The sequence below is a fragment of the Lepidochelys kempii genome, chromosome 7 (assembly GCF_965140265.1).
Source record: "Lepidochelys kempii isolate rLepKem1 chromosome 7, rLepKem1.hap2, whole genome shotgun sequence".
In the NCBI taxonomy this organism is placed as follows: Eukaryota; Metazoa; Chordata; order Testudines; family Cheloniidae; genus Lepidochelys; species Lepidochelys kempii.
In genome coordinates, this window is record NC_133262.1 from 46,950,640 (window position 1) to 46,966,575 (window position 15,936).

Here is a 15,936-nt window from a genome sequence, read left to right on the forward strand (position 1 = left end):
TGTTCTTCATATTGCATGGGCAGACAGGTGTATAATTAAGTGTCTTTTCTGTAAAGACAGGCCAAAGAGAGGCTTCTGTGAGCACTCACAAAGTTATACATAAAATAAATGTGTAGATGAAGTTGAAACCCACTAAATATGAGATTTTAAAGTCATTTAAGGGATTTGGATACCCAATTCCAATTAAAATTACTAGGAATTCAGTGGCCAAATCTCCTAGGCTGAGATTTTCAAAGCTGCCTAAGTGTTAAAGGAGGATTTCCCCTTTTGGCTTTGGTTGTGATCCCATCAATAAGGAAATCTGTTATTATTCCCATGGATAGAATCCCACAGTAATTCTCATGGAATTTACCATGTATTTTTAATGTGTAGATGGTCTTTAAATAGTCTAAAGCAACCCCAATTAAGTATAGTCCATACTGTGACACTGGCAGACAAAATGCCAGCTCTTGCCAAGGCTGTAGGCCTCAGCTGAGCACTGAAAAATTCATCCCTGGAAACCAGTGCAGTGTATGTTAGTATGGTTAAGATGGGTATTGGATATATAACAGTGGCTTTAGACTTTACAAAATGCTTGGAAGTTGCTACATGTATTAATCCTACTTATAATGAGCTGTCGCTCACGAAAGCTTATGCTCAAATAAATTTGTTCGTCGCTAAGGTGCCACAAGTACTCCTTTTCTTTTTGCGAATACGGACTAACACGGCTGCTACTCTGAAACTTATAATGTCTGTTTCCCATGCTATAAGGTAATACTTAAGTGTTTGCTATAGAGCTGTGCAATGTTTGTTCTGAACTATGGAACTCACCAAATAAGAAACTTTACCTAGTGCTAAATCCCTATGAAAGGTATTACCTCTTGCCCATCAGGAAGGGCTATCAAACCTAAATGGGCCATTGTGGAATGTCACAATACAAAGACTTTGCTAAATCATCCTTGCACGGGCTACGTGCAAAAGAACTCATCCCATCAGCTTGAATTCTGGAAGAAGGAAATAAAGATATCTGATGTGAAAATTTTTCATCTCTTTGCTGTTTGGACTCTCACAGGGCTGGAGCTAGGAAACCGAAGCAGAGATCCCCAGAGTCAACCTGGGTTAGCCCCAACAGACATTCAGTGTGACAGATTGCTACATCTCTGTCACCTTTTAAAACCCTAGACAGTAACTCATTTCTGTATGTGTTTGCCTGCTTTAACCTGTAAATAATTCCCTCATTTCTTTTTTCTAGTTAAGAATTCCTTGATTAGTTTACTATAGGATTGGCTACAGACATTGTCTTTGGTGTGAGATCTGAGGTACAAACTGACCTGGGGGTAAGTGACTGGTCTTTTGGGACTGGAAGCAACCTGAATTTTATGTGATCTTTGGTGTATTGGCAACCAACTATCACTAAGTCCGATCTTGACACCCAGGCAAGCTGCCTGGAATGCCCAAGAGGACTGTCAGTGACTCTATGGTAAGACTGTATAGTGTGTCAGGAGTTCACATTTGTTACTGGGTTGATGAACTCTAATGATAAGACATACAATCTGTTTGGGGTGTCTGCCCTGCTTTTTGACAGTCTGCCCTGAGGTTGACACTCAGTTTTGAAACACTCCAGCCAATGTGACAAGTACATCTGGTAATAACTAAGTTGATCAACCCTTAGATCCACTCAATTCTAAAAGGCCATCTCCCTCACTCTCAGGACTTCAGAGACTGTTTTTGCTACATCAGAGAAAGGAGAAATACATGGAGAAGTTTTGCTATCCTGACAGAAATATCAGTGCAATCATTCTGTGGAGCCCTGTACCTTTAGTGACAGGAATAAATGGCATAAAGGAAGAACAGCAGCCAGGGACAAACATACACACAGTGTCACAGCCACAACACACACTAACACACAATATATATATATAGCCAGATTCCCACATCACCTGCTTCCATAGGGTCAATGGTGCCTTTGTGTGTCCTTCTTAGCCAAGTACAGCAGGTTTGACAACCCCTTGCCCAATCACACATGGGCAGGTAAGCTCCCATAAGTAAAATGAAATAATTATAAACAACAAACAACAATGCTGCTACTTCTAGAATTTACAAAGCACTCTACAAACATTAGCTAATTAGGATTTTTTTCCTGCTCCCATCTACAACTAACATCAAGTAGAGTGTGATCCCTGTTAGGTGCTCAGCATTCTCTTCTACCCTGAAACCAGCAAAGTACTTAAGAATGTGCCTAACTTTAAGCATGTATGTAGACCATTAAAGTCCAATGGAACTATTCATATGCTAATAAAAGTTAAGCATGTGCTTTAAGTGCTTTGCAGGATCAGGACAAGAATGCATAGCACCTTGCAGAATCAAGCCCTTAACTTGAAATTTGACTATGGTAGGGCCTGAATATCACTAGGCAAAGTGCTAACTACTATGCAAGTCAATAGAACTATTCACTGTGAGAGGAACTACACTCAGGGTAGAATCTTTGTCCCATTGAAGGGCAGAAGAATTATGAGAGCCCCCCTGACGCCCTGAGCACAGATGTGCCGTGAATAACTACACAGCACCAAGCTCCTTAGTTGCAACTGCATATTCTTTCTATTCAAACAGAGTTGAAAAGCCCCAATCCCTCCCTTGACCACATGGCAGCAGGTGGGAAATTGGTACCTGTGTCATCTTCAGCTTGGTTTCCCAGGTGTTCATCCTGTCTTCAAAGGGTTTCTTGAATGGTGAGAAGGACATGCTTTGAGTCATGACAATATGATCATCTAGGAGCTGCGAAGCTTCGTCAGGGCTCTTCAGAATGAAGGTTTCTGTCTCTTTATAGGGCAGTACATTGAACAGGATGGAGACCCATTCGCTCTCCATCTTATCAAGTGCCTGGGAAATGAGGAGAAGCAATTTAACCTTAGGTCTCAGTACAGGGATATTGCATAATGCTTTCCTCCATTTACATGTCTCTCAAACACCATCATTTAAAAAACTAGGTGAATGTTCGTTCCTGTGAAAGGTGCTGGTTTCCACACTGGAAACTACAGCCATCTATTTAATCCACAGAACATTCAGCAGCAGCACAAATTTCCTCTGCCCCATCCAAAGAGCCTCAACCCTTTCCTCAAGGACCACCTTCAAGGAAGAGAAAGTAACTTCATTTCCATGCCCATTGATGCCATGGCACCTCCACTGAGTCTGGCAGTACAGCGCCATTAGAGACCGTGGTAATGGTGGCTTTTGCGGTATGGATATCTGCCCACTGGGAAGTGGGCTGAGCTCACAAACTCATTTCACAGAAGAAAAAGTGACTTTCAGTCCTGACCATCTTAGGCCCTATTTGAACTGGGGACGTGAAGATGAAAGACGATATCTGTATGACCAATGACTCCACTGAGCCATCCAGTCCCCTCCCCTGTTTTCATACACACACTGTATGGTAGCTGATTCACCATACCAATGTCTAATCTCCCTGACACAGATACAGAGGATTTGTCCAGTCATGAGAGGATGCCAAGATTCTCAGCTGCATTCTGCTTTTCTCTGGGATTTCTGTAACACTCAGAGAGAATTTTAATGCTCATGTAACATGGAGTTGTCATAAGGAAAGCTTCCATCTAGAGACAACTTTGGGGCATGAACTAGGACACTGAAAGGAAACCCTCATTAGATGCTCTCCTCACATTCTCAATGGAGAACTCCTTGCCCGCTATCTCAGCTATTTTGGCAATGCTGTCAATGTGATCCAGCAGCTTCATCTCCAGACAGCGAGAAAATGTCAGATTGGCCTTAGGCTTAACGTTGATGTTGATCTCCTTGGAAAGCATCTCCCAGTGCCGATTCCGCATGCCAGGATTGCGCAGGCCCTGAATCAGTGGGATATATGGTCTGAATTCTTCAATCCCGCCCCGGATTTCCACAGCTACATCCTGGCATGCTTAAAGGAGTGGGGAAAAAAAAACAAAAAAGATAACATCAGCAACAATGAGATGATGGGTGGAGGATGCTGCTTCATATAGAGCTGGATTCTGCACAGTGCAGGTGAGCGGTGCTGTGCTTTCCGACAATGCAAAAAGCGAACAGCAGGACAGGGAGCATTGGTGAACCCAAGCTTGCATTAATGAAGATGCTGCCTCGTAGCAGGAATAAGGCCAAAAAGGGAGGAGCATAGTCAAGTGCCATATTTGCATATTGGAAACCACACGTCTCCTCAGACACATCTATTCACTGCCCACACCCTGCACTTTTCTAGCACCTTTAGAGTAAGGCAGCAAGCATGCAAAGGCCATGAAATTTAGAGTACTTCCATCTAGTATGTCAATTACATCTAGGGCTTAACTTTAATTGCAGCCAAGTGTGGCCTCTGGTTGCACTTGCATCGGAAGTGTAATAACCTTGCACTCCCTGCTATGTGTCACACAAGGACTGGCAGACTGATGGCCTTAGTGGATATTGTACTATATCCTGGAGGAGCAGCGGAATGAAAAGATCAAAAGCAGGTATTCTTATTGCTTCCACTTATCATGAGTCATATTCACTCACACATCCACTCACCACCTCCTCCACTGGGGATGATTCACTGGATTGTTCAGGAGAGAGATCAAGTTTAAAAGGATGAATCAAAATCTCCCACTGCAGGATATATTTCACTCTAACCCAACTGGAAGATGGTTTTAGAACTACTACAGAAGATTGGTGGATGCATCTTTGGGAATCCTGGACTGGGACATGGGGAAGTTTACCTACAAATTTAAATCTTTTTTAATTTTTTTGGGGGGTGGGGGCATTTACTTGAAGCAGTTTTACACAAATCTGCAGAGCTGCATATGACCACCCAAGCTCACTTCACACAGAACACATATGGGATAAACTGCTGAATCACAGGAATGAGGTTTTCACGACACTCCTCATAGCCTTGTGTGCTGGGGTGCACAAACCAAACTCTCCCAGTTACCTGGTACATCCTTGAACTGCTTCACACACTTGTGCATGGTCTTAAAGGATTCATTGACATTCTTCTCTAGCTGTTCAGCATCAATTGCAGAGAGGGGGTCATTCATCCAGCTCTCAGACCAGCGTATCCAGTCTGATGCTGTGGTCCAAAGATCCCAGTATGGCTGGAATTCCTTAACCATCCTGGACAGTTTATCATACTTTGTGAAAAAAAAAAGAGTTTTAATGAACAATGGGCATATTTTCCTCTAACAGTGGCTCATATTTTTCAGAACCATGTGGCCCTGGCAAAAAGGCACAATCCCACCTAGAGCTCCTGAGTAAGCAAGGGGAACGAACATGGTCCAATATCCTTTAAGATGATTTATTTGGCTCCCCTCTACACTGCTAGCCAGAGCAGACAGGCACAGGGCCACTTCCAGCTTGCTCCCTCTCAGGGGACTTACAACCCTGGGGATGCTTGGAGGGCGCAGACCCTGTGGTCTCCCAAGGCACAACCTAGCCCTTACTAATCAGTCATGAAACAAAACAGAATTGTGGATAGAGACAGGACAAACACAGAAAAACAAAGGCCCTCTGGGCCAAATTCAACCTCACATACATGGGCACAATTCCATTTAACTGCAATCCAAGTTAAAACCATGACTTAATTTATTCCTATGACATTTAGTGCCAACTTCTCAAAGGAGGGAGCATCAGGCATGCCGTCCAAAATGCATACATTCGAGTTGCACCTGCAGAAGCCCATATCCATGCATGCAAACACTTAGTCTGATGAGCAGTTAGCTGATTTTCATTTGCAAATGCTCTGTCGCATCGGTAATATGAGATTTTTTGTGGATGCAATGGACCCATACACATCTTGAGGATGTACCTGTTAAGGACCCAACTTGCAACTGTAGATGTAACAGTAAAGAAAAAATTCACACTAAGCTATTGAAAGTTAAGATACAGAAAATTATTAGAGAAAATAATTCTACTCAATAGCAATAAATGAAAGAGAGAGAGAAAATGTGCATGAGCATTTATGAGTAGCTAGAGCTACTAGTGTTTGTGACTAAAATTATTTTCTTAAGACAACACGCTGCCTTCCAAATTCACTTTCCTGTACATGTGACTATAAACCACTAGTGACATAAGTAATTACAGCCAGTCATGCCCATGTTCTGTGTGGTTTCAGAGTAGCAGCCGTGTTAGTCTGTATCCGCAAAAAGAAAAGAAGTACTTGTGGCACCTTAGAGACTAACCAATTTATTTGAGCATAAGCTTTTGTGAGCTACAGCTCACTTCATCGGATGCATTCAGTGGATATTCTGTGCAGTAACTCTCCAACAGTAATGAATGTAACTAATTGCTACTTCATGTGTGTTACCATCTTTATGATCCAGGAGCCAAGCCTCCCACACAGCTGGCTACCACTGCCCTATGAACTCTTGATCCAAGAGCATGGATAGATCGAGCTCTGCTACAGAAGTGGCTATTAAATGTCCTATGAACTTGCTCACCCTTCCATGTCTTCTTGGGCCACCTCTTCCACAGCATAGAAGAGATGAGCAGAGAGCATTGGAATGGAGTGACCATCAGAATGGATCGCTGGTCCTCTCTAATTAACATAAGAACTGATGCATAAGCCAGAATGGTAGATTAAATCATTTCTTTCCTTCTCTCACAATTGGGATGTTATTACCTAGGGGATTTATTTTATTGCATTGCAGTAGCACCCAAAGGCCCCAGTCAGGACCAAGGGCCTGTTGTTTGCACAGAGCCTAACACAACAGAACCTATGATCTGACACTTACATTAGTAACTGGCAATCCAAATATCCGCTCCCTGTTGTTATAAAGAAGTGCCATCTGCTGAGACTCCTTCAACTGCTTCTTGACCCTTCTTGCTTCATTTGCTATCTCATGTGCTCGGGTAATGTCCATATGGACAGAAAATCCAGCCACGACCAGCTGGAAAAGAAAAGGCAGGTGCAGTATGTGGAACTCAGGCTCAAAACACTGAATGCTGCTTTCTAGAATCTCAGCTTCACTGTCTACTCTTCGTTGCTCTCCAGCATGCAAAGAATCGGACAGCTCTCACTAAAGCCCATTTTAAATTTCACATTCTCTCTCCCCTACTCTAATTCCAGCTCTCTTCAGGCCACAGAGAAGCTGGTGAGGAGGCAATGATAAGCTTGGATCAAGATCAGCTGATAGAAAGAACAAATGTGGGCGCTGGCTGCCTCTTCCTCTTGCAATTGATTGCCACCCACTCATCAGTCCATGCCCAAATTTGTCTATACTGAGCTGTACAGCCAGCAACTTGAAATCACAGAAATTAAAATGAAAGATCTGCTATGTCATTTTTTCCATCCTCAAAAATTGTTCCCAATATTATATTTTCCAGGGCCCTGTCCAATCTTTTTTAATAAACTAAAGTGTCGGGGCTTCTATCACTTCCTTTGGTAGACTATTCCACAGCCAACCAGTCTTCACTGTTAGGAAATTCTTTGCTTAATTTCAACCCATTACCCCAGTGATATCCATTTGGAGAGAGTCTTTGAAATCAGTTCAGACATTGATTAGAGCTGGTCCAAAAATGGGGAATTTTTCCTATGGATAATTTCAAGTTTTTGGTGAAAAATCAAATCTTAAATATTTGATTTTGAAACACGGCCATTGCATCTCATGGGAATCGTTGTTCAGGTGCCTCATAGTCTCATTCTCCTATCTAGTCTGGACATGGAACCCAGCCTAGAGCTCCGATGGTACACCATGGTCTTCCCTGTTGTTGAGGAGAGGTGGTGCATCATGGGAGATGAAGTCTAGCTGGGGAGCTCAGCCCATAGCGGCTCCTTGAGGCACCGCAACAGCATTTCAGAATAAAAATATTTCTGTTTTCGAGCATTCAGTTTCTCCATGAAAAATGAAAGTTTTCCATGGAATTCAAACAATTTCTCATCCAAAAGCACTTTTTAGAAAAAAAAATTTAACTGGCCCTATCATTGATCTTAGAATTGCAAATGCTCCTGAAGATACCCCAGCTAACTGACAGCAATGAATTCAAGTCTTTGTGATTAGGGCTGGCTCAGAACAGCCTCCCCTAGTGTTGGATTATTAGTACCTGCAGACCATCCAGCCGTTCCAGAAAGTTGTTCTGATCCATGAGCTGAATTTTGCGGAACCTCTCCTCATCTTCCAGGTGCTGCTGCCGAATCATCTCCGTTTGTGTGGCGATTTTCAGAGGCCAGTTGCTCGCAGCCCACCTGAGCTCAGATGGAATGAGAATACAAAAAAGATGAGAAGCAGCAACCTGAGGCCTATTATTTGAATGATAATGAGCATAGTAATTAGATAACCCGATCAAACTGATGAAGGAGGCTGACCAGCTACAGAAATTTGCATGGTTTCAAAGCATATTTTTGGTGCTCTGTTATTTGATATGCAGTATCTGCGTCTAAACTGTTCAGTAACAAGAGGCTAAGGAAAGGGAGAGGAATTTTAAAAAAAGCGAGAAATCCAGTATATTAGTAAAAGATGAATGGATTGCTAAACAATTCCAAAAAGTCCAGTGGGACTGTGCCTCTTACAATTTGTCTGCACAGTACCTAACAAGATGGGGCCCTAATCTTGGTTGAGGTCTCTTGGTGCTTTTGTAATAGAAATAATAAAATAAAGCAAAAAATAAAAATAAGCTGACAGATAAGGTCTTTTATTTGTTAAGGAGGTTGATCACTACAAGTTTGCCTCATGCCCAGGCCAGGAGGCAGTGTGAAACTGCACACCTCTACAGACTCAATTTCTGAATCAGGTGTTCAATGAACATCTAGCCTGAACTGCCACATGAAAAGATCTGAAGCACCTGATATACAAATCAAATCCTGAGGCATTAAGAATGGTAATAGCTGCAAAATAAGCTGCTTTGACAGTCAGAGAAATGCTCACTTGTCATTGAAATCATCTTGGGTAAGGTTGTAAAGGAATTCCTCCATAACGTCATAATCTTCCATGACCTTACTTATGAGTTCCTACACAGGGAGACAGAGAGAGAAAAGTAGACATCCTCCAAATCACATGTATTGAACATGTTGCTTATTGGGATTGTCTGGCAGGATACACACTGCATTTGCATGACACATGCCATCGTCTCACAACCTTACCCCAACACAGAGTACTTCTATACCACGAAAGCAGTGGGTCTGATTCTCCAACCTCTTGTGGTGTGAGTGATCCTCAGACTACATATATGAAAGGGAGTGTGACCCAGTGGGGAAGACACTGAACTAGGAATTGGGAAACCCAGCTCTATTCCAGGCTTTGCCACTGGCCTCCTGAGTGACCCTGGGCAAGTCATTTCACTGCTCAGTGCCTCAGTTTCTCTGTTTATAAAATTGGGATGATACATCCCTCCTTTGTAAAGTGCTTTGAGATCTACAGATAAAAAGCTCTATCTAATAACTTAGTGGTATTACTGCCAAATTAATTATAATATTAATATACTATACCAGTACAATGTAGGAGTAACTTCATTGAAGTCCCCGGCACTACACCTGTTTATAACTGGTATGAGAGGAAAATTATCACAATATTTTTATGGTTTGAAAGTTTGTAATTAATTTTCAGAAGACAGAAAAAGTCAAGATCCAATATCTGTGCAGAAGTACTGAATGGCTAACCAAGAAATAGAAGGGATATACAACATACATTAAGGACAACATTTTCAATTGCCTTTGCAAGTTTCCCCTGCAAAGACATTTGCATGCACATAAGCTGCCTTAGCACATACCAGCACGGTAGCTAGGCATCTGACTGCCCAATTTGCATAGACACATTAGTTTTATACACACATGCCCAACTGCATAAATGACATTGGGGTTAAATTTCATATGCCAGCTGTAAAACTGGATCTAAGAGGCTCGGTAGCTACAAAGCTTGTGAACACAAACTCTCAAAGCTTCATAGCAGCCTGGATCAGAGGCAAGGTTTCCCAAGCAACGAAACAGGTAATTGGACTGGCTGGCCAGATCTCATTTCTTCAAACATGGATTATTTAAGAAGCTGAACCAGGGGGGGAGAGATAGCTCAGTAGTTTGAGCATTGACCTGCTAAACCCAGGGTTGTGAGCTCAATCCTTGAGGGGGCCATTTAGGGATCTGGGGCAAAAATTGGGGATTGGTCCTGTTTTGAGCAAGGGGTTGGACTAGATGACCTCCTGAGGTCTCTTCCAACCCTGATATTCTATGATTCTATGAGCTATTGTTCCAGGACAGATTCAGAGCTGGATAATAAAATGTCAAAACAGTGGGAGATCTCCATCTACTCTATTCCCAAGTTTTTATCCCCTGGCTTTACTGGGCACCCCCTTTTTATCAGAAAAGCATGCCTTACTTCCTGCACTTTCAGCTGCTCAGGGACTCCCTTCATCCACTCCCGCAGCTCAGCCAGCTCCTCAATGCTGTTTGGTTTCTCATACATTTTCCGGCTGATGACTTTGAATGCTTCACAGATCTGCAGGAAGACACAGAGAATGTGTAAATACACACACTGAATAGAGGAGCATCTGCAGACTTCCCTAATGGGCTACAGAGTTTCATTCCTATGGGGTCACTACCTTTAATCAGTGGACTACAACAGAGGCTTAAGACCTGGTTTTCAGAGGAGCACTCACAACTCCCATTAGAGTTAATGGCAATTGTGCATGCACAGGACCTCTGAAAATCAGGCCACCAATCTCTCATATGCCAGACTCCAGTGTAAGTCAAAAAGCTGGCTGTAACCCACTGTAAGGGTGGTCTAAAGCTATAAATATACAATACTATTCTAGTTCTTCCTGTTAGTAGCCCTTCATCACCTGCCTCACACATGTAACTGTCTATATATTCTAGTTAACCTCATCAGCTCGCTGCAGGAACTTCCAACTGGCAGCGAGGCAGATCATTGTAAATCCGTGAACATAACTATTTAGGAGATGATAGAGAGCCGCAGATATTTCCATGCCACTAGGTATAGCTTTCTTGCACAGAATTTGTTACGAATGCAGGCACAGTTTGATTTAACTGGCTCTTCACATCTCCCTTCTAGTCTTTTTCAATTGGCTTCCATCACTAGTCCCATGAAACCATTCCAATGTGAGTTGCAAAACTTCCACATTAGAGAGGCCTCAACCGCTATCATTTGGCCACTGTGCAATCCCAAATTCTCTGCCGTGGTGCCTCCTGAAATAGGGGGATAGATGCAAGACAAAACAGAGAAGTGTGAAACTTACATTTTCCACCTGTAGGTGTAGGTTCTTAGCCAGTAGGTCCAACATGGAGGTAGCAAGGGCTTTGCGTTTTTTGGACAGATTTTGCTTGACACCTTCAATGCTGATGTAGAAGGGACCAATGATGATGGAGCTTGGCAGAGTATTGTCCAGCATCTCCTTTTCAGACAAGTGCAGGTTTACTATTTTTCTCACATCCTGGGCAGAGGGGCATTGGGCTTGGTACTCTCTACAACCAGAAATATAATCAAAGACAAGCCAACCCATACCATACAGTGCACGAGAACACTCATCCCTACATGTCATAAATACACATTCACATAGATGTCATTAGACCTTTGTCCAAAAGTCCAGGACATTAAATTAATGACAGGTGCATTTATTATTAAAAACCACAGATTTCTCTGAATTTACATATTTTAGAACCATAGCGTGAGATGCATTGCTGCCTCTGAGAGCTCACAATCTAAGATAGAGATGACAACACACAACCCAATTGACAACTGGTCAAGGAAGAGAGAATGAGGAGAGAAATAGGAAGGAGAGATTTCTGGGAGAATTGGGTTTTAAAGCTCAATTTAAAGACTGGCGAGGATAGGAGGCCTGAAAAGAAGACGGCGAAAGTAAATGAGGCAGAAGGATGATTGAGGTGTGGATGGGGGTTTTAGCCATGGGAACAGGCAGGTTGAAACAAAGGGAAATACTACTTCCTACACCATGTGATCAGCCTGAAAAGGCAGAGTTGCAGGAGGTCAAACACGCTAACCAGACTTTCAAAAGGGATGAGTAATTTTCTGACCAATAAGATCAGAAGGGAATTTGACTGTTGTCAGAGGCAGACAGTAATTCCCACTGCTACCAACAATATACAGCACTGCACCAGTAGCTATTTTGCCTTCCTCTGAAAGCATCAGTTATTGGCCACAGCTGGAGGCTGGATTTGATACACCAGTGTTCTGGTTTGGTATGGCTAATCCCTTGTACCTGTTCACTGAAGTGCATGCTACACACTTTTGTAAGCACAGAACAGCGAATACACACACTTAAGCAAGGATACATGAGATGGGGATGTACTGTAGTAATAAGTTTCTAAGGACATGTAAGTCAGGTCTGTGGTGTCCGCTCTTGATGTTACTTACTTTAGAAAGGAATGGATGTCATTATTATTCAGCTCTAACTGGTTCTCATACTGCTTGGCGTAGGCTTGGAGGGGGATCACTGCCTTGCGGATGGCAGATTGGATAGTGTTGCGCAGTTCTTCCACAAGGGGCTCGTGCAGGCCCACCGACTCCAGCAGTGGTGTGCCTCTAATAAACATGTTCTCAAGCACAAACTGGAAGAGTGCAAAAGGAGAGGTCATTCAAAACAAGCAGCTATCACCTGCTGCTTCTCGGTCTCCAGCAGGGGAACAGGTTTTACAGCGTGAAGAACTCACATTCTCCACAATGTATTGCTCTGTAAGATGGGTCATACAATCATCATCAGGAGGGAAGGTACCTCTAGAAGGTTATGTGGTCCATCCCTCTCCATTGCATCAGGAATTACTTCATTCATCTGACCCCAGCCCCAATAAAAAGATAAATATAGAGGATAGATGTGAGGATCTTGGAAGACAAATATCCTGCTCAACAGAGAGAAGAGTATATACTGCAAAAGGACTTTCCCTAACAAGTTTGAGGCCATTAGTCTACATGCTATTGCCATTCATGATTCCACCCTCATCAGCTACCATACATTCTGGGTCTCTAGGCCACTTAGTCTCTGTCATATTAACATTTCCCCAGAGTAACGCACCGTCTCCAGTTGTGGTATGGTGTGGGTTGCCAGGATTCCCTTGTCGAACAGAGAAATGAGGGAGGTCTCGAAGTTCTCCACAGGTGTGCTGAAGTGAACCCCACTGTTATCCAGAATCAGATCCACTACAAAGAGAGGATTCTTTCGTGGCCTGCAAAGGGAGGAGATGGGGTTTTACGTGGCTGTCTGCAGAAAGAATGGCACCCGCAACACTGCTATTGTGCTATGTCTTTAAATCCCAACAGTGAAACTGACCAGCCGTGTGGCCTTATTCACTTTCCCAGGCTCTAAAATGGAATTAGTAGCAGTCGCCTTCCTCCCTGGGGTGTGAGAGAATTCATTAGCTAACATTAGTAAAGCACATTGAAAAAATTGAACCAGATCCTGGCCTCCAATAAGGCCTGCACTAACAGGACAGCTGGGGATTCGCCCAGCTCTATGCCTCCCTCCCTGGCTCCAGGGTGCGTGCTGGAGACATGTCAAGAGAGACGGACGGATGGAACTGCACGAGCCCCTTGTGGAAAAACTGTGCAACACTATCCAATCTGCCATCCGCAAGGCAGTGATCCCCCTCCAAGCCTACACCAAGCAGTATGAGATGGATGGAACTGAGTTGCTCTTCATCATAAGCACCACCATGAAACCCCAACCCAAATGCAAAGTGTCACTGTAAAAATCTATGGTAATTACAAATACAAAGAGATAGCTATTCTTCCCTCCTCCACTGTTCTCCTCCAAGCCTGACCTTCCCATCTCTCCCCTCCTTACTTGTATGGGCTGTTGATGAGGTCCCCTCCCCATTCCATATCCTCTGAGCAATCCTGGACACTGCCACAAGCATCCAGCAAAAGCTGAGTGAAGCTGACCAGTGAGTCCTGAACCAGGAAGCGCACAGAGTCTTGCAAGTTGAACTTGATGAGCTCCATCAGTTTATGTAGCTTGGACATCTGGTATACACCCCAGTTGGACTGATACAGATTGTACCACCCTTTACCAATCTCCCTCAGACTGCTCTTTACTGCTATCTTGAGAGTATTGATCCAGGTGTCCTTGAGAAACAGCTGAACCTAGAACAAAGAAACATACAGTGAAGAATTTATCCTCAGAGGATTGATGGGAAAACAGTAGGGCAACTACTGACCACTGGCAGGGACCACTAGTGCCCAGTCCAATACCAATCTGCTGTGAAACAACTCATCTCCGATCCATTTTGGTTGACCAATAACCCTCATATTTATGCATACATACCCAACATATTATATATCTAGTTCCTTAACAAAGGGTCATGAAAAGGCCTGCTGTTGAGAAAACATCAGAACTGTGTTTCTCCATTTCACTTAAGCTTCTGTTTTCTATCCCCGTTGTCACAAATTAGACTAGAGGGGACCATTATGATAATATTTTAGTCTGACATCTTCCATAACAAAGGTCACAGAACTTTTCTGAAATACTTCCTCTTTGATCTAGAGTCTGTCTTTTAGAGAAACATCCAGAGATGGAGAATCTACTACAACCTACCAAGGACAGAGTCCCTGCAGCTTGTAAGTATTGCTTACATTCTGTTTTCTGATATGTATGACTTTATATTTGGCCACCGTAAAATACATCGTTTGCTTGTGCCCAGTCTATCAAGCAATCCAGATTGCTCTGGATCAGCCCTTTTCATTATTTACCGCTCTCCTAATTTCTAATTTACTATTCCCCATGGTTTTCTACAGAACAGTATCAGAAGCTGTATTTCATAGGGTCCCCCATAAAACTCTCTGTAAAATATGACTGAGAAATGAGGGGTGGACATTTGTCTTCTTTTGGAACTGATTAAAGTGATGGGAAGGTGCTAACTGAAGGGCAGCAGAGTCCTGCAATGCTTTGATTCATTAAAATGCTACTAATAGTCAAACTTGTTACGTGGACTTCTGCTATTTGTGTGTAGAAATCAAATTTCAACAGTGCAAGGGGAGACAGTATTTTCTCACTGATAGAGTACAGGACTGAGGGTCAGGAGAGTTGGGGTCCTTATATACACTCTGCCTATTAAAATGAAAACACTCTTTTCCTGGCTGGTTCATATCCCAGATTGGGTGGCCTTGGGCAAGTCTCTCAACTTCTCTCTGCCTCAGTTTCCCACGAGGATAAAGCAGCCTTGTACAGTGTATGAAAGTCCTCTGGTGAAAGATATAAAAGATTTATAAGGTTTTATTGTTTTACTCTGTGGTTGTTAGTATCTAAAGCTTTTTCACTAAATTGTGTGGAAAAAATCTAACAAAACTAATAAGAACTCAAAAAAATTCTGTTTTTTCATTATCCGTGTGGTTAAAGAAGAGAGAGGATCTTAAGAAAAATCAGTATTTTTAGTGGAATCAAAGCTCTTGTTCCTTGTAACAATAAGGGGAGAAGGAATAAGAACAATTTGGAAATCTACAATGCAGATTTTGCACCATGTTTTCTAGAAAAGCTTTGTCCAAGTGCAATAAATCAATTATACAATTGCTAAGATCTGTCTGGCATGGTCTGATTGGTATATGCCAAGAGCCCTGTTGATTGTTCTGTATCTCCCCTCCCCTTAAGCGAATGTTCCCTCCCTGCCCTTCCTTACCTGGGTGAAGGTCTGCGTCTGGATCTGTTCAAACTCCTCTAGCCGGCCATACTTAGACAAGGTTGAATGAAACAGAGACATGGCTGCAGCTTTGTTGCACTCATCCCGCACCTGCGATAAGGCAAGGATGACTTCTGGCCTGGTCAGGAGCGAGACAAAAATAAAAGATGCCTGTTGCTCATCAAATGGATAGTCTGGGATCTGGACCAGCCCTGCCAGCAAAAGAGAGTGTGTCACTTTAATAGGAAGAGCATTTTCAATCCCTTTTTAGGTTGGCTTGATTCCACAACACTTTACTCATGTCATTACATATAAGTAATCCCAACAGACACCAAGTGTTCTGCCTATTTGAAGCTGGATGAAAGGGCTGGTGTTGG

General features: G+C 42.9%; 1 protein-coding gene across 7 annotated transcripts in view; it reads right to left on the reverse strand.

Moving 5' to 3' along the window:
• DNAH1 (dynein axonemal heavy chain 1) overlaps window positions 1-15,936 on the reverse strand; it is a 141,336-nt gene that overhangs the window by 94,371 nt on the left and 31,029 nt on the right. For 6 of the 7 annotated variants that reach the window (XR_012159887.1, XM_073352530.1, XM_073352529.1 and 3 more), the window contains 12 exons: window positions 15,560-15,771; window positions 13,732-14,030; window positions 12,964-13,114; window positions 12,309-12,502; window positions 11,173-11,398; window positions 10,296-10,415; window positions 8,853-8,935; window positions 8,032-8,173; window positions 6,723-6,878; window positions 4,925-5,123; window positions 3,654-3,907; window positions 2,647-2,859 (listed from right to left, as the gene is read on the reverse strand). Coding sequence is in view for 6 of the 7 variants with exons in the window: in XM_073352530.1 (XP_073208631.1) it covers window positions 2,647-2,859; window positions 3,654-3,907; window positions 4,925-5,123; window positions 6,723-6,878; window positions 8,032-8,173; window positions 8,853-8,935; window positions 10,296-10,415; window positions 11,173-11,398; window positions 12,309-12,502; window positions 12,964-13,114; window positions 13,732-14,030; window positions 15,560-15,771 (2,249 nt within the window). In the remaining variant the exon portion in view is untranslated. The remainder of the gene's footprint in view (window positions 1-2,646; window positions 2,860-3,653; window positions 3,908-4,924; window positions 5,124-6,722; window positions 6,879-8,031; window positions 8,174-8,852; window positions 8,936-10,295; window positions 10,416-11,172; window positions 11,399-12,308; window positions 12,503-12,963; window positions 13,115-13,731; window positions 14,031-15,559; window positions 15,772-15,936) is intronic. The other variant, XM_073352533.1, reaches the window with a different exon arrangement.